At 38.2% G+C, this 18,685-nt stretch overlaps 1 protein-coding gene across 1 annotated transcript in view; it reads right to left on the minus strand.

The window, feature by feature from the left end:
* Window positions 1-1,015: 1,015 nt before the first annotated feature.
* Window positions 1,016-18,685, minus strand: part of LOC107673388 (ankyrin repeat and SAM domain-containing protein 1A-like) — a 116,704-nt gene continuing 99,034 nt past the window's right edge. The window contains exons 14-24 of the mRNA XM_016466951.1: window positions 15,562-15,660; window positions 15,247-15,393; window positions 14,924-15,031; window positions 13,271-13,438; window positions 13,051-13,188; window positions 12,746-12,843; window positions 5,824-5,827; window positions 5,597-5,734; window positions 3,962-4,138; window positions 1,543-1,631; window positions 1,016-1,338 (exon numbers count right to left, since the gene is read on the minus strand). Coding sequence (XP_016322437.1) covers window positions 1,275-1,338; window positions 1,543-1,631; window positions 3,962-4,138; window positions 5,597-5,734; window positions 5,824-5,827; window positions 12,746-12,843; window positions 13,051-13,188; window positions 13,271-13,438; window positions 14,924-15,031; window positions 15,247-15,393; window positions 15,562-15,660 — 1,230 coding nt within the window. The 3' untranslated portion in view covers window positions 1,016-1,274. The remainder of the gene's footprint in view (window positions 1,339-1,542; window positions 1,632-3,961; window positions 4,139-5,596; window positions 5,735-5,823; window positions 5,828-12,745; window positions 12,844-13,050; window positions 13,189-13,270; window positions 13,439-14,923; window positions 15,032-15,246; window positions 15,394-15,561; window positions 15,661-18,685) is intronic.

Here is an 18,685-nt window from a genome sequence, read left to right on the forward strand (position 1 = left end):
GGCACTTTCCACAAAAAAGGTACAAAATGGGGCTTAAAACCTGTGAAGTCATTTTGTCTCTTCATATCAAAGTGAAAAGAGGTGCTTAACCTTCAGAAAACTTTGTCCATCAACCAAACACTAAATACTGTGCAATTATTATGATTATAAAAAATATTACTTTTATATGAATTCCTGTTTAAATACAGTTTAAAAACCTGATTTATGTGTTTTTTTAAAGAAATAAATTACATTTATTAAAATATAATTAAAACGATAAAAATAAAATAATAACAAATAAAAATAAAACAACAAAACCAAACACAAAACAACATAAACAAAATAAATAGATTCAATAAACATTGCTTACATTCACTAAAAAATGTAACAAAAACACAATAAAATAAAATAAAATAAAATACGGAATCAGCCTAAAATAAGCTGTTGCTGTTGCTAGCTAGTTGATTTTAGCTATGATAGAAATTGATTTGCTGCATTGTGTTTTTTTTCTTACAATAACTTTGGGTCGAGTAGTTGACAAATATAGCCAATACTAATTTGTGTGAAACCCTCCCCCCCTAAAAAAATGGAATAAGATTATTTAATTCTTCCCTGTCATGCTGTAGTTTATGATTTTTTAATGTAATGTAAATGTTTTTGGTAATTAAAGTCAATAAATTATTAATTTGGTCATTTATGTTTCAGGTGAATTAAAACACTGCTGTACTCTTTTAATTGTTGGATATAGTCGTGAAGGTCAATACCTCTTTATTTTTACATTTGACAACGGTTCTTCTCACATATTTATTTATTACTTCTAGTTCTAAATGTGTAATTTGTGCCTTTTTGCGTAAAAAAATAAAAAATACGGGATGCCAAAATGTACTGTATTCATGGAAAGTGCCTTTTATCGTAATCCTTGGCGACTGTTTCGATCTGATGCTACATGTTTAGTGGAGTCCAGGTGTTTTAGCTCAGACTGAAGAGGAAGAAGAGGAAGTCTTCATCAGCATCTCACTGCGGTCGACGCCTGGCAGAGATGAGCACCACAGAAGGGGAAAAGAAAAAAAACTAGTTAAGAGGAAAAACTGTCAGAGTGAAAATGGAGGGAGAGTCCTTTGAGCAGAATGGAGTAGGAAATGTTAGTTTCTTCACGTCTGAAACAGGAAGGTTAAATGACAGCATGTTCTGGTCCTCAGCAGAGCTTTACTTTGGTTTCAGGCCAGTTATGATACGACTACAGGTGAGAGACTCCTAAACTGGGCGGCATACCTGAACGAACTTACAGAGCTACATCAGGACAGAGTGTTTGTTTCAGCCGAGTAAAGGCCTCGGGAAAGGCTTGCTGGACAGCCAGAGCTGTGCGAGACAGATGGAGAAGAAAGAGGTGAATGGAGAGGAGGCTTCTGTGTGGAGGAGAGCGAGGGGGAAGGAGTTCGGTCACGTCGGCGAGGGGAGGTCAGAGTCTATCTAGAGAGTGAAGGCACAGAGCGAAAGGAAAAGGTGTGAGGGGACGGGACGTGGAGGAGAGGAGCGTCCGGTCAGAATATGGTGGTCTCGTACTTGGTGCTGACGGTGCGCTTGGGATCTTTGGAGTCCAGGATCCAGGTGGCACTGCTCTGAGCGTGAGCGTCCACATCCATCGCTTCCACCTAAAACAGCAGGGAGGAAGAGATGTAAATACCCTGTGAGAGACATCAATACCGCGATTACACTCGTTCCTCTCACTAGAGATCTGATTACGAGAGCTTTGGGTCAGGTTTCAGCTTTAGGTTACTGAATTGACGAGTGTATGGAACCCAGTATATTCTTTTAAAAATGATTCAAAGGAAGAACATTTAGTGACTTGAAAATGCCCCTATATACATCACCGTTCAATTGGTACGATTTATTTATTTATTAAGAAGTCTCTTATGCTCAGTAAGGCTGCATTTATTTGATAAAAATACAGTAAAACAGAAATATTGTGAAATATTATTACAATTAAAATGAACTGTTTTCTATTTTAATATATTTTAAAATGTAATTTATGCCTCTGATGACAAAGCTGAATTTTCATCAGCCATTACTCCAGTCTTCAGTGTCACATGATCCTTCAGACAAGAAACATTTCTGATTATTATCAGTGTTGAAAACAGGTGTGCTGCTTCATATTTTTTTTGTGGACAACTGAAAATATTTTTCAGGATTCTTTAATGAATAGAAAGTTCAAAAGAACACTAAGTGTTTGAAATTAAAATGTTTTGTAACATTATAAATGTCTTTATTTTCACGTTGTTGTTTTTTTCATTCTAATATGCTGATTTGTTGCTCAAGAAACATTTATAATTATCAATGTTGAAAACAGTTCTGCCTTTTAATGTTTTTGTGGAAAACTGAAAATGTTTTTCATGAATCTTTGATGAATAGGGAGTTCAAAAGAACAGCTTTTATTTGTAATAGAAATGTTTTCTAACATTACAAATGTCTTTATTTTAATATTTGATCAAACTAATGCATCCTTGTTTCTTATAAGCATTATTTTCTTTCAAAAAAAAAAATAAATAAAAATCTTACTGACCCAAAACTTTTGAACACTAGTATACTGTATACAGCAGGAGTGGCCAACGTCTGTCCCGGAGAGCCACAGTCCTGCAGAGTTCAGCTCCAACCCTAATCAAACACACCTGAACCAGCTAATCAAGGTCTAACGGTTACTAGAAAGCTACAGGCAGGGCAGTTTTAATCAAGGTTGGAGCAAAACTCTGGACAGGACTGTGGCTCTCTATGTTGGCCACCCCTGTATATAGAGCAGTGGTTCCCAACCCTGGTCCTGGAGGCACCCCAACGGAGTATATGTATAGCCACATTTCAATGTGTAATTCCTCAAAGAACCAGCAGGGGGCTCTACAGTACTGTATTTGTCATAGCGCTGGTCAGAAAGATCTGTCACACTAAAACAAAAGTGGACTAGATATGGATCTGTCACAGAAAGAAAGGAACCATGGGAATTTGAGCTATTGAAGTAACAAGGTGAATAAAGGACGAGCTGGATGAAGGAAAAACGGAAATAGAGCAGTGGAAAGTGTAAAGAATGAGAACAAGAATACAGCAAGGTGAAGCTGAATTGAGAGGATGAAACCAAAGGAACGGCTAAACAGAGCAGTGACTGGAATACAAATGCAGACAGACAGATGAATTAGGGAGGATCATTTAGCTTTAGGACTCAGCAGTGAGTTTTTCTGATTCAATTTGGTAGAGAAAAGCTAACTTTCAAATACAGAACAGATTATATTAGCATTATAATTAGGCTAGTTTTTCCCGTTTGCATATGTATATGTTCATGACAGCATATTCAGGCTAACCACTGACATTTAAAACAACTAACCACACATTTATATCTTTATTATATCTTTCTTTGAAAGAAAAGAATACTTTTAATAAGCAATGATGCATTAATTTGATCAAACATTGAAATAAAGACATTTATAATGTTAGAAAACATTTCTATTACAAATAAAAGCTGTTGAACTTTCTATTCATCAAAGATTCATGATTTTTTTTTTTTTTTTCAGTTTTCAACAAAAACATTAAAAGGCACAACTGTTTTCAACATTGATAATAATCAGAAATGTTTCTTGAGCAGCAAAATCAGCATATTAGAATGATTTCTGGAGGATCATGTGACACTGAAGACTGGAGTAATGATGCTGAAAATTCAGCTTTGATCACAGCAATAAATTACATTGTTAACATATAGTCACATAGAAAACAGTTATTTTAAACTGTAATAATATTTCACAATATTATGATTTTTATTACTAGGTTTTTGATTAAATAAACACAGCATTGGTGAGCAAAAAGACTCATCTTAAAAACATTAAAACAAACTTACTGACACCAAACTGTAGTGAACTTACAAAGTGTCTCAAACAAAACTCTGGAATATCTTTGTAGATTCCATGTTACAAAAGTGTGTGTGTGTGTGTGTGTGTGCTCTCACCCCTGACTTGCGCATACTCCCTCGTGGTTTGGGGACAGGTCTGCTGCTCTTGGTCTCGATGATTTCCGCCGCTCCCGCTGCGCTCTGCTGCTGTCTGGTCCTCTGGGCCTGCAGTGCCAGCTGATAGGCCACTTCAAACGCCTGTCCCAGCGTCAGCATGATCTCATAGGTCAGGTTCTGTCGGGGAGGTGGAGACACGGTGATTAACCATCATGATGAGGTGCTTAAACCACTATTAAGAAATGATCAAAGAGTTCAAATAACCTCAATCCATCTTCAGAAGTTTCTTTAATAGCCTCATCAACAGCATCATACATCAATACATTTGTAGAGGCCTCCAACATTATTCTGCACTTAAGAGGCATTTGAACTCATAAAAGTATGTAATAACAAGCTTAGCTATGTCATTTAGTGAATATAATGAAGAGCAGCTTTTTATATAATTAGACATCAGTGAGTCTCTGAAAAGTTACACCAGGACAGCTGTAGATACTGTAATGTGTAATGAAAGATATGAAAACACTTGGATTTTTTTCTTCTTTTCTCATCTAGGTCAAAAACAAACACTGTAATATTGAACATAAACTCTCAGATCCTCCACAAAAAAAATAAAATAAAAAATCAGGGCTTGTAACTTCAGCCTGTGTTTCTTTTTTCTTTACAACAAGCTTTTGAAGACACAGAATTGCATATCTAACGTGGTCTACAATTAACATCATTTGACAAACACGGAACGGAAGCAAAACTCAAATTTTAGAGCATCTAAAAAGGAATGCCCGGCCCTCTCTTTGCTTTCATATGCAATTAATTATTTATTAAATCTAAATTAATAAAGCAGCAGGCTGTGTAAATAAACACAAACTCTGGAACCAGGATTTCTCAATGTAGTCAAGATGCATGCAAACATTATAAATGTCTTTAATGTCAATTTTGATCAAAACTGAACTGAACTTTCTATATTAAAAAGTAATTCAAATGTATTTTCAAAAGATAGATTCACTGTCTATTCAACCTCTTAACTCAAAGAAAAAGCTGTTTATTAATTGTTGCAGTAACGACCTGATTAGTCAATTATCAGTTCTAATAATCACTTGATTTGTGAACTATCACATGAACTGCTAGCTGCAGCTCTATTAGAGTCTGGCTGTAAGTATTCAAGGCAATGATAGGTCTAGTGTGTGTCTGTATCATTTAGGCAGCTGTATGATCAATGTCATTTTAATGGGCTGCTGCTCACAACCTCTCCTATAAAACTCTTTGTGATACTATCAGAAGCCTGGAAATCGGCCCATGGCGCTCTGCACACCACAGAGAGAGAGAGAGAGAGAGAGAGAGAGAGAGAGAGAGACTCTTAATGCCCAGAAAAATTAGTATTTCAGAGCAGTAGTTCTCAACTGCTGGTCATTAAACAGGTCTGTACTGATTATCACAGACAGCAGGGAAAAAAATTATGTGAAATGCAAATTTGGGGGGTTTCAATTCATTTTACTTCTGCAAAAAGAAAAAAAAAAGTGACGTTTTTTGAAACACTGTAAATCAGCATGTAGAACTGAAGCAAAGCAGCTGAGAACTACTAATGTAGAAAGTGCTCATCTCTTAAACAGTGTATGTTAATGATGGTGGTGTTTGTCTCACCACATCTATGGTGCTGAACACGTGGCAGTAATGATGGCTGCTCTGCAGATCTTTAGTGACGTAAGCAAACGTGCAGAGGTCCGCTGGGTCCTGAGCCGCACACGAGATGTTCCTGATCTCATGTTCTGCAATGATGTTCTGAACACACAAACCAAAGTGACATTAGCCAACAGATCCAAGAACTTCAGCAAAAAAACAAACTTAAACAAACGCCTTACTACTACTACAGTTCTCACAGGAATAGTTAAAACAATCAATATCCGTTGATACTGATAAATACAATTAGATGGATGGGATAGATTGGGTGGAGTGATGGGATGGAGCGATAGATGGGATGGATGGATGGATGGATGGACCGATAGAATATATTGGGTAGATGGGATGGGATGGCATGTCTTGATGGATGGATGGGTTGGATTGGATGGATTGGAAGGTTGGGATGGAGGGATGGAATAGGATAGCATGGGGTGGATATATGGGATGGGATGGGTTGGATTGGGAGGCTGGGATGGAGGGATGGCATAGGATGGATTGGGTGGAGAGATGGATAGGTAGAAGGGTGGGATGGATTGGGTGGAGAGATGGATGGGTAAGAAGGGTGGGATGGACTGGGTGGAGAGATGGATGGGTGGGATGGATTGGGTGGAGAGATGGATGGGTGGGATGGATTGGATGGACTGGGTGGAGAGATGGATGGGTGGGATGGATTGGGTGGAGAGATGGATGGGTGGGTGGATGGATGGATGGGATGGACTGGGTGGAGAGATGGATGGGTGGGATGGATGGGATGGATTGGGTGGAGAGATGGATGGGATGGACTGGGTGGAGAGATGGATGGGTGGATGGATGGGATGGACTGGGTGGAAAGATGGATGGGAGAGATGGATGGGTGGGATGGAATGTAGGGGTGGGAATCACCAGAGGCCCCACGATACGATATTATCACGATACTTGTGTCACAATACAATATTATTACAATTTTAAATATATTGCGATAGTCTGCGATATATTGCAATTTATTACCTTTTTCCAACTTCAAATTATGTCCCCAAACAAAAACTTTGGCAACATCTGTTTTAACTAAAAAGAAACATTTCTCAGTTTGTTTATCTCACTTCAATTGTATTGTTGCAGTGCAAAATGGGATTGTCAAGCAGACAAACTGACCCAACACTTTCATGAAAACCTGTCATAAATGTTGTATGCACCTGACAAACTCAACTATTTGTATTACAGTCTAGTCTAGTCAACCTTAATTAAATGTAAACAGGTATGCACTGCTGTGCTACTACATGTATTTTGAACAATGCAACTTGAACTTGTACTTGAACAGCAATTGGGGCATTTGAAAGTAAATTACTGTTAAATTTAAAATAAATAAAACAGTCTTGCATTAAAATAAAAATGTTACATTTAAATTAAATGTTACATTTAAATTAAACATAATATGTACTCTTAAAGTAAACAATGTGCTACAACAGGTATACTTATGCACTGCTGTGCTCTTAGTTCCAAGCCAGTTTAATCACCGTTCTATATTAATGTGCTGCTTTAATGCACACACACACCACTCACACACACCACTCGCACATAAACACAGTCAGAGGGAGAGAGGTCGGAGATTGCAGATTGCACACACAGAAACTTGTCAGTGCTGCCCCGCGACTTTTATTAATAAAATAACAGATACTAGATCGCTTCATTTTCTTCCTCAGCAACGAGGTAAAATCGAAGTAACTAAACAGCTTCATAGTTTGTAGAGAGAGAGACGCACAGATGCAGGTAATTCAAACACACAACTGTCATCTCTCTCTCGATCGATAATTCATTCAAATAAATGCTATAATTCATTCAAATAAATGTGGTCTTATCGCACTATTTCATCTCTGTATCTGATTTGAAGCGGACAGAAAGCTAGAGCTAACGAGCCGTAACTGACGAAAATAACCGTTATTTTTACCCTTCCGGTTAAATATTACGCTGCTAACATCATAAACAGCTTTAAAGGGGTCATTGGATGCCCATTTTCCACAAGTTGATATGATTCTTTAGGGTCTTAATGAAAAGTCTGTAACATCTCCAGCGGTGAAACAATGGCGGACTGATGACAGCTCACTCAGGGGCGGGTCTAAGTTAAGACGCCAGTCCAGTCTGTGCTGAAACGCTACTGTCAATCAAACTATCGTGGGAGGGGCCTGTTTTTGTGACGTCACACAGACAGGCATCTGAGATCGGCTCGATTTGAGAAAGGGGTAAAGATTTTAGTAGATGGGTGATTGTGTACAGACACAGCCAACACACATTTCAGTTCAAACAACTTGTAAAAGTGCATAGCATCCTATGACCCCTTTAAAGAAAACAACTTGCCGTGCAATAAATGATTTTAGAAAAAAAACTCAACACCACCATCTAGTGGACTGTAAAGAAATAGATTTTGTTATTCTACCAAATAGTATAATAAAAGATCGATACTTGGCGTCTGTATATCGATTCAGTATTGCCGCGTAAAATATCGCAATACTATGCTGTATCGATTTTTTCCACAACCCCTAATGGATTGGGTGGAGAGATGGATGGGTGGGATGGACTGGGTGGATGGATGGGATGGACTGGTTGGAGAGATGAATGGGTGGATGGATGAGATGGACTGGTGGAGAGACGGGTGGAGAGATGGATGGGTGGGCTGGACTGGGTGGAGAGATTGATGGGTGGATGAGATGGACTGGGTGGAGAGGTGGATGGATGAGATGGACTGGGTGGAGAGATGGATGGGTGGGATGGACTGGGTGGATGGATGGGATGGACTGGTTGGAGAGATGAATGGGTGGATGGATGAGATGGACGGGTGGATAGATGGATGGGTGGGCTGGACTGGGTGGAGAGATGGATGGGTGGATGAGATGGACTGGGTGGAGAGGTGGATGGATGAGATAGACTGGGTGGAGAGATGGATGGGTGGGATGGACTGGGTGGAGAGATGGGTGGGATGGACTGGGTGGAGAGATGGATGGATGAGATGGACTGGGTGGAGAGATGGATGGATGAGATGGACTGGGTTGAGAGATGGATGGGATGGACTGGGTTGAGAGATGGATGGATGAGATGGACTGGGTGGAGAGATGGATGGGTGGATGGGTGAGATTTGAGAGATGGATATTATAGGACGTTTGTCAATGTGTTTCACAACATATGGGGTTAATATAATACCAAGAATATTTCAATAAAAATGCATTGATCGATTGATTGTATGGCAAACACCATAACATATTCTGTCCCAAAATTTTCATTACTGTAAAACAGGGGCCCATTAAGGGGGCCTCAGCAAACATCCAAAAGGAGGCACATGGTGGCTTAAAAGTATTTAAATTAATACATCATTATTAATATATGGGTGAGTCTCACATCAGTGGAACGTATGATGCTGTCACGGTTCCGACACACAAGTGGGGGAATAGTCAGCGGTCTGGGAGAGTGGGGAGGGGGGAGTGTCGTCCTGCCATGTATTTTCTCTTTTATGTTAGTAACGAAATGTGCAATCAAATAACTTCTGTTTAAAACAAATCATTATTTGACCTTTAATATAGTTCAAGTTTACAGTCTCTTTGATAATGGTTACGATTTCAGTTATATCTGTCAACATCAGAGGTTTAAATAGTCCTATGAAGAGAACTAAGTTTTTGGATAGTTTACGCAGACGCTGCGTAGATGTGGCTTTAGTCCAAGAATCTCATTTAAAAACCGATGTTGCTCGTATACAAAACAAATTTTATAAAGTCATTGCTGCATCCAGTGATGGCACAAAAACAAAGGGGTCTCTTATACTCATTAAACGAAACCTTCCTCTTGTTATTGAAAAATGTATTAATGATAAATCTGGTAGATTGAGCCATTTCTGTACAAATATTCAAGGAAAGAAAATAGCTTTTGTCTCCGTCTATGCCCCAGCAGTTTTTGATGTAAACTTTTTTCAGTGGTTAACACGCAAGTTGCTGCTCTTAAATGAGCATGCACTCATTATTGGAGGAGACATGAATATACTTGGAGATTTGATGCTTGATAAATCCACTACTATATTTACTAAATCACAAGAGATAACATCAGCAAATTCTTTTTGCAAGTCTTTTATACAAACCTTTAATGTCGTAAATGTATGGCGTGTTCAGAATCCAGATTACACTTTCTTTTCTTCGAGACATCAGACACATTCTAGAATAGATTATATTCTATGTTCTCGTGAATTCAGGATGTGTTTTGAGAGCATTGCAATACTTCCTGCTGTAATATCTGACCACAACCCACTGCTGAAAAAGTTTATTTAATGCTCACATGATAGATCTCCAAGATGGCAATTTAATACAACTCTTCTACTAGATTCTGGGTTTTTAATAGATTTTAGAAATAAGCTGAAAGACTTTTTGAACATAAATCTTAATAGCGTGGATAACCACATGATGGTATGGATGGCTACAAAAGGCTTTATTAGAGATTTTATCACTTTTTCATCTCATTTAAACAAAGAAAAGCACAAATTGAGGAATTAGAATAAAGTTGCCTTTCCCAAGAGACAGAGCTGAAGAAGAAATTCTCAAGATCTGTTGAAAGTGCGTTAAAGAGTTCCAGGTCTAGGTTAAACGATCTGCTTCGAAGAAAGGCTGAATTCATTATGCATAGAGTTCGGCAGAATTATTATTATAATGGAAAAAAGACCCAGCAAGTTATTGGCGTTACAACTAAGACAAAGTGAAGCTAGGGCTATTATTGGTACCATTTATTCACCTACAAAAGGCCTAATAACCAATCCTAGAGAGATAAATAACACGTTTGCAGAACGTTTTAAAGATCTATATCAGCCAAAGGATAGTATAGATATGGTTGAGTGCTAAAAAATTTCTACATGACATTGATCTACCACAATTAACACAAAGTGAATCTAAGCAAATGAGCCAACCTATAACACCCTGAAGAGCTGTATGCAGAGTTAAAAACGGCAAAGAAGGGGAAAGCACCTGGGCCAGATGGGATCCCCCCCAGAATTAATCTTACATTTTTGGGATATATTAGGACCAACTATGCATGCTGCAATAAACACAGCAATCCAAAAGGGACACTTTGAAAAACAAATGAATAAAGCTCTAATCTCTTTAATTCCAAAAAAAGATAAGGAAGAGAGAGTATAGGCTACTATGTGACAAAAAAATTTGATTTATTGCCCCTCATAAACCCCCCTCCTCCTACCATAAATGGACACCTGTTTGGACACCTGTTTCTTTACACCCCACCCTCTGACATATGGGATGATAATGGCATGCTTAGCTTTCAAAATATAGTTGCATCTTTTAATGTACCTGCATCATCCTTTTTTTTTTTGTTCTTGCAATTACGTTCAGCCCTCAGAGCATATGGAGTCCCTTGGGGGTCAGCTCTAGAAGCACATCCAGTTCACAGTTGGCTCTCTAATCCTTCTCAACAAAATGTAGTGTCCGCTGTCTATCCTTGCCTTCTTAAAGTTAAGCAAAAGCAATTACAACTGTACATGATCTGGGTAAGGGAGCTATATGTGGACCAGATTGATTGGGAGACGGCATGGAAAAATATATTCTGTGCATCAAAAAATCCAAACCACCAATTAATTCATTTCAAATTTTGTCACAGATTGAACTGGACACGAAAGAAACGTTTCCTCATTAAATCATCTCCTAGTCCCCACTTTAGCTTTTGTCCCTACCAACAAGTGGGAACATTCATGCATATGGTGTGGGAATGTGAAAAGGTGTATGAGTTTTGGGAAAAAATATCATCAATACTGTCTGATATGATAGGAAAAGATATACCAGTGCAACCAGTTGTGCTTCTTCTAAATGATGATTCCAGGTTAGGTTTCACAGAGCTACAAAGAAAGATCTGGCTGGCAGGACTAACATCTGCCAAAAAGATAATTGCACAAAGATGGCTCCCTCCCCATACTTTATCTGTGCGACAATGGCTACTTCAGTTTCATGATATAGTAATGTTAGAACTCTCAACAGCCAGAATAAACCAAGCTAGAGCCTCAACCCTTGAGGCATGGAAAGCTGTTGCAGATGGATTGACAGAAATGCTTCAAGATGGTAGAATTTAATTTGGGGTATAATTTGTTTTTTCAAACCTCTGATGATCTAGGTGCTACTCTACTTATCCTGAGTTTGTTATGTTGCAGACTGTATCTGTATTTATTTAGTTTTGTATTTATTTTATTTATTATATTGTGATATTATTTATGTAATTTGATTTGATTGCAATGTATTGTAATGTGGCCTGGACCGCTGGGGATTTGGTTCAGAGGGTCAGTTTGTTCTGTTTATTGTGAAGATGATTTTGGACAATTGTATGTGACCCTATATATGTAAAATCAATAAAAAATGTATCCCCCCAAAAAAACATATTATTTAAATATAGTATTAGACACCATGCACCATGACAGTATTTGTTGTACTAAATTGAATGCATTTTTTGTAGTTTATTATTGTTATTATTATTCCCCATTTATAATTAAATATCAATTGAAACAAATAATTAATTAGTATTTTACATTACGGTAATGAGGAGCTGAGGGGAAATGTACTTAATTTTTTATGAAAATAAATGTCATAATGCTAAAAGCCTTATTGGTTAAAGGCTTAAAATGTTGTTTTATTATTATTAGCATTAATATTTTGGGGTGAGATGTGACCCGATTCATTGTGAGATTCACCAATGGCCAATGCTAATATTTAAGGGACAGATTTCTTAAAAACATTTGTCGGCTCTGACTGTTTTTGTTTCTGTCTTTTCATTAAGTGCGACTGAACAGACGGCTCAATTTGAATACATCTCTGCACTGACCGGCTGAGCAAACAGATCTGCTTGATTATTTATCAGAACAGCCTTTAAAGTGCAAATCTGCAGGCTGTCTCTCACACACAGTGCAATGAAGCGCAAGTCCATTTTCCACTTTCTGGACGGACCTTGTTAGCCAAATATTATGAAACGGTCCTTTTTTGCACTAGTGCCCCGTAGAGGACACGCATGGGTCGCATTTTCCCTGACAGTGCTGCTTGCTGCCCGTTCCAGAATATAATAATAATCTCAGCGTCCTGGCGTGACTCCTCACAGGAGACCTTGAGCTCTCACTGGCCGAAGACTCTGTGAACACCTACCCTCATTTTAGCACAGGCGTCCTGCGTTGACTCCGTTCCTCTTAGTTCTTTAATGAGCATCGAGCCCAGATACTGCAGAACGAGCGAGTCGGGACAAACCGATAAAGACAGAGAGAGAGAGACAGATTTCAGTTGGTCTCAGCTGGCAAAAGCAAACAGTTAAATCACATTATCTAAACACAATCAAGGGTTTGGATGATTTCATAACCCGTCACCTCAATATGAATTATGACTCTATTATTATATAAAGAGGCTGTTGTATGATAGAAATATTATTACGTTGGCCTCGTAACTGCATGAATCGAAGATGAGCTTCTCGGGTTGATGGTGCCAGTTCTGGACCGGTGTGTACGGCGCCGCCAGACTCGGGGGTCGTAAGGTCAAGCGAGGCTCCCGCTGACGTTCCTCAAATCTCTCCTTTAGAGAGGAAGAACAATTTCAGGATAAACTGACCGAAATGTGCATCATTTGAGCAGAAACAGAAGGAATCGTGACTCACTTGTGGTTGTGGTCTGTCATTGGGCCGCTGTCGAATGGCCACGTCATATTCTGAGTCGGGACCTCTCCTCCTCTCACAATCGCCTGCAGGTAACAGGGGATCCATGGAGCACGTGTAGGAGTCTGAGTGACTGAGAGGAGACGAGGTCTGGGACATGAGATCCTGACACTGCAAAAGAAGCGCTCAATGAGGGAGATCAGCCAGCCAGAAAGATGTCCTTGCCCAGAAATGAGCCCAGGAGAGAGTTCACAGTAAACTGCACTTTGTTATAGACTAGAATCAGGGTTGATGCCAGATTTCATTTGTTGTGAATAAAAATGAGGCCGTGAGGGACAGAAGCGCGCAGTCTGTTCGATAAAGCAAACTGTTTTCGACCTGGGTGTTTCAATGGAGGAAAACACAACTTCCTCTAAATCTCTAGTGGACAAAGAGAATTTAATAAAATTTTATTTCACATTATGGTACGAGAGATAAGGGGAAGTGATGGGAAATTTTGAGAGATAAAAACTTATTTGAAAGCATCTGCGGAGTCATATAATTCCCTAAGAGAACTTAAACCGGCATAATTTAATAAAATATTAGTTAGTTTAGTTTAGCGAGATCCTGGACTCTGGCATGAACAGCATAGCGGTGGATGTATCTCACCTTAGCGATTATTGAAAATATGCAACTTTTCCCCACAGTAGGGTAAATTTCATACGGTCTGTTGTTTGTACATCAATCCCGTTCATTTTGCCATTTGTTGATGATGTAAGACTCTATGGTAGTTTTAAGATGTGAGGGTGGTATGAATATCTGTGGAAAGGGCTTCTTTAGCAACAGAGTCAGCTTTTTTGAAAACTCAAGGGGAAATGAGTAGAATTCAGCTTAAAATGTACTTCTTGTAGTTTCTTCATACAAAATATCATTTATTTTATTGTTTTATTATTATTATTATTATTATTATTATTTTGGAATGAGATTTGAGCAATTTCATTGTGAGATTCATCCAGTATCCTTCTGTGAAAGACTGAAATGCAGTCTGTTCAATAAGTAACACTGTTTTCGACCTGGATGATTCAGCAGAGGAAACAGAAAATACAGCTTGCACATTTCGAGTGGACTAAAACTCTGGAAGGCATGGTTTGTGAAAATAAGACGTGACCTACCCTCTAATCTATTAAATGAAATTACTGACAAATGTATTTTATTTTTTCCTTTACATTTTTTTTGTCAATGATAAGAAAGACTATTTTAAAAATATATATGAAAATAACAAAGAACACTGCAAAATAATGAATAAAATAAGCAAACACAACTTCTGAATTTTTGAAACATATTTAAATTAACACACATTCACAGATTATTATATAATAGTTTGACTTTTTCATTTTGCAAATTATAGTCAACTAAAATTACATATGCCATTGCAGAAAAATGGACTAAAATGAATCAATATGTCAAGCCAAAATATTCATAATATTTTCATAAAGAGACCGAACTTGCAACAAAAAGCTGTCAAATGTACTGCCTGACCTAAAACATGGCAAACTGAACAAACTGTAATTCTAGTCTAGTTTTTGTTTACACCTACTCGTATGGTCTACTTTAAGTTCACTTTGCCAAAAGACTATTCTACAATGTGTTAACATTCCTGTATACAGCAGCACTTACTCTGATCTGAGAGAGGCGGGGAGGTTTGACCGGAGGCTCCTCATACGGCCGTTCAGCTAACGATGCAATAATCCTCTTCCTGTGGCCCAACAATGAGATCTTCAGCACCTACAGACAGACATAACACACACACAAAGGCAAAAATTACACTCTTAATTTATATTATGCAACGTAAATACCCTGTTCCCCACTGAATAATTCAGAACCAAGCAACTGAATTTTTAAAAATAAAAGGAAAGCCAACTATGTAAATACTTCATATAATACTTATAAACAACAACAAAAGTCTATACAGATTACAGTAAACGTTTGAACGGTCTCACATTGACAACCTCCAGCTCCCACAGGTTCTTCACGCATTCTAGCGTGCGATAGCCGCTGGACAGGAAGTTCTGCAGGTATTCCTGAAGACCCAGGATGTCCAGCCATGCAGCGAGGGACGTGCTGCCGTCACAGCCTAATGCTTTCACCTGCAGAGTTCAAAACCTTACTTCAGACCCAGTACAGATAAACTACCGGCTGACATACAACGGATAATATTATAATGATGAAAAGCTTACAAAATAATACTGTTAATGACATAACGTGATTATTAGCATGAGACAATCATCGGCAAAGCATTTTAGACTGAAACAGACCTTTGGTAAAGAACGTGCAGCACTGAGGATCTTCCTGCGATGTGCCGGATCTGTGATGCCAATTTCTCTCAGGTCTTGCTCTTCCATTACGTCATTTCCCTACACAAACATACATACAGACCCATTAGTTGAAAAACAAGACAAAAATACAATATACACAAGGCCAAAACAAAAACCCTAAATGCACAAGCCCATATCAATAGTGTGTGGCAATAGTGCACCACCTGGTAAATGTATTTTTTTTCTGAAATAAAACAAAACAAAAACAAGGTTTAATTCAATGTATTGCAGGGCACCATAAAAAAAGAAAACAGCAGCATTGATGGTCATATCTCTAAACCACATCTACTTTTATCAACAAACATATAAAAGGTCTCCACTTTATGGACTGAGGACACAATATATATCACGCAGGACAGAGGCACACATCTCACATTGTATGAGTGCGCATTTTTCATGTTTCTTCATCGATCAATGCCATATACTCTAAACACAGTGTGTCTAACACAGCAGCATCTGAGCGATCGATGTAAGACAGCACAGAGAGTGATCTGAGGTGCTGATCTCACAATGAGAGAGCGTCTGCTAAATGACTAAATGTAAATGTAAATGTAAATGCAATCCATTCTTCAAGAGCATTTTACTGCTAAAATCAAACCAAAACCATAACAAAACAAGCACTACAAAAAAACAAAAAAAACAATCCACGAACCAAAAACAAAACCAATAAAACACTGACATCAAAAAGCAAACCACAAAACAAAACCAATGACAAGCAACAAAAAGTTAAACAAAAACAAAACAAGCAACAAAAAGCAGAACACAAAACAAAAGAAGCAACAAAAAGCAAAACAAGCAACAAAAAGCAAAACAAAAACAAAACAAGCAACAAAAAGCAAAACAAAAAGCAAAACAAAACAAGCAACAAAAAGCTAAACTAAATCTCAAATAGAAAGCAAAAACAGTAAAACATGAACAAAAAGCAAACCACAACAAAACCAATAAAAAAAAAAAGAACAGACAACAATAATTAAAAGCTTATCGTAGTATCCTAATCATGTACAGCGTGAAGTGAGAGATAAGTGATCATGCCATCTGTTAATCATTTACCAGCTGGGTTTTTGTTCTAACTAGCCTCCAGTAAAATATCATTCTTGCAAAATCCTGCTCCTCATAACGGTGTATTAAATATAGAATATGTTTTGATCGCCTGTGATTTTGTCTCTTCACACAGCACTTCGGTGAACATACAAAGTAGAAACCTGCACACCTGCTGCAAGACATGCTTGTAAGTCATACAGTTTTGGCTGGTGCAAGAAAATAGTGCCTTAATAATCACAAATGTCCTGTGCATCCCACTGACGCTTTCCATTCCAAAATAGACAAAGAAGAAGATGCTCTGATGAACACAGACAAATCACTGTCCGTCATCACTAACTCCACTCAAACAAGAGCGATCTGAACCACTTTAAGTCTCATCTGCTCATTCTGTGATAAAGTGAGAGATGGGGAATAGGCTGGAGTAAAACTGCCCAAATCATTTAGAGTGAAGGAACTGAATGCAGAAGGGTCAGGGTGGATCAATCTGTCTCCGTTCTTCTCTCATTATCAGCCTTCAGTACAGACTGAAATCAGATCTCTGAGTACAACACATATAGATATGGATGGGATAATGTGACAACGAAACAAATGGAGGTTGCACATTCAGTGGCTCCAAAACATTAAGACACAAAAGCGAGTTGCATCATAAAACAAACGCTGCTACAGATTTTCTGTAGCTAACTAATGTCACTTTCTTTCACTGACTTTAGGTATCATTCATGTTCAAATCACAAGCTAATATTTGTATACTTTGCGTTTAAATCCCAAAGCGCAGATATGTAACAGCGATGTTTGCCTTAGCAAACGGCAGTAATAAAAGCTTGTATGACTCACAGCTCCTGAGACTTTGCAAAGTTTGCAAAGAAATAATGTTTTTTAGAACTATCCGATTTCACAAAGACATCTGAGAATAAAACTTTGATTCCAGTTGTGGAGAGATTCCTCATGACGGCAGAGGAGAAAATCAGCCACTAATAAGGGAAGTCCACAAAACAACAGCTCGTATGAGCAATCAAAAGAAATCTGTGCACTTAGGAGCCCAGGAAAACCTCAGCGGAAATCTCCCTAGTGCAGAGGAACCTGAATTAACTTTGAGGAATGATGCAGATGCTTTATGACTACAGAGGAATTCGTAATCATTTTGCACCCTAGCAATCATGTGAATGGCATCAAGTGTTGCCTTATTGAGAAGCACCAATTAGACGCTTAGTTCAGAGCGCCTGCGCTTCTGGGTCAATGATAATTTCGTCACGGTATCTCTGTGCATTCAAAATGCCATCAATAAAATGCACCTGTGTTCGTTGTCCATAACATACGCCTGCCCATACCATAACCCATCCTCAAAAACATATGAATTAACAGCCAAAAAGAAAAGAGTTTCTATAGTGTAACCAATCACAACTATATTTATACACTATTTTAAGAAACTGTTTGAGAAAATGTGTTCTAGTTCTGGATGCCCAAGTTAAAAGATCCCAACGCCGGTCTATGAAATTTCAGTCACTAGATGTCTCCTTTCAAAGAAAACTTTTGGCCTGTTTTATCTTCCACCAGGTGAAATTCATCTAAATTGTCGCTTAGAAAAGTAAGAGCTCACCTGTTAAACAAATGCATGATTTGTGGTATCATTCTTGGTGTTGAAACTTGGTGTTTTAGCAAACATCATTAAAACACATTCTTTATTGGGATTGTCAAAACCTATTTTCCAGAGGCTAGTGTTTTTATAAACTTCTGTTGTCTACAGTCTGCAGTTATCAGATGTGATTGAGCTCTGTCTAAATCAAACTTCCACTTAGCATCCAATCTCGTAACAACGTCCTAATTAGGTTGTTAATGATTGATCATTCAGGGCCTGGATAAAGACCAGAACATCCGCCTTGATTAAAACCCCTTAACTGTCACCGTCCCACCTGTGGGACGTTTGGCACTCTTTTTTTTGTTGTCTTTTTTCTCTGTCAAATCTTTTAGTAATCATCATAAATCATATATCATTTGAAAGCTTAGAAGCCCAAGATTCATCCTG

The sequence above is a fragment of the Sinocyclocheilus anshuiensis genome, unplaced genomic scaffold, assembly GCF_001515605.1.
Source record: "Sinocyclocheilus anshuiensis isolate Anshui unplaced genomic scaffold, SAMN03320099.WGS_v1.1 scaffold453, whole genome shotgun sequence".
Taxonomy (NCBI): domain Eukaryota; kingdom Metazoa; phylum Chordata; class Actinopteri; order Cypriniformes; family Cyprinidae; genus Sinocyclocheilus; species Sinocyclocheilus anshuiensis.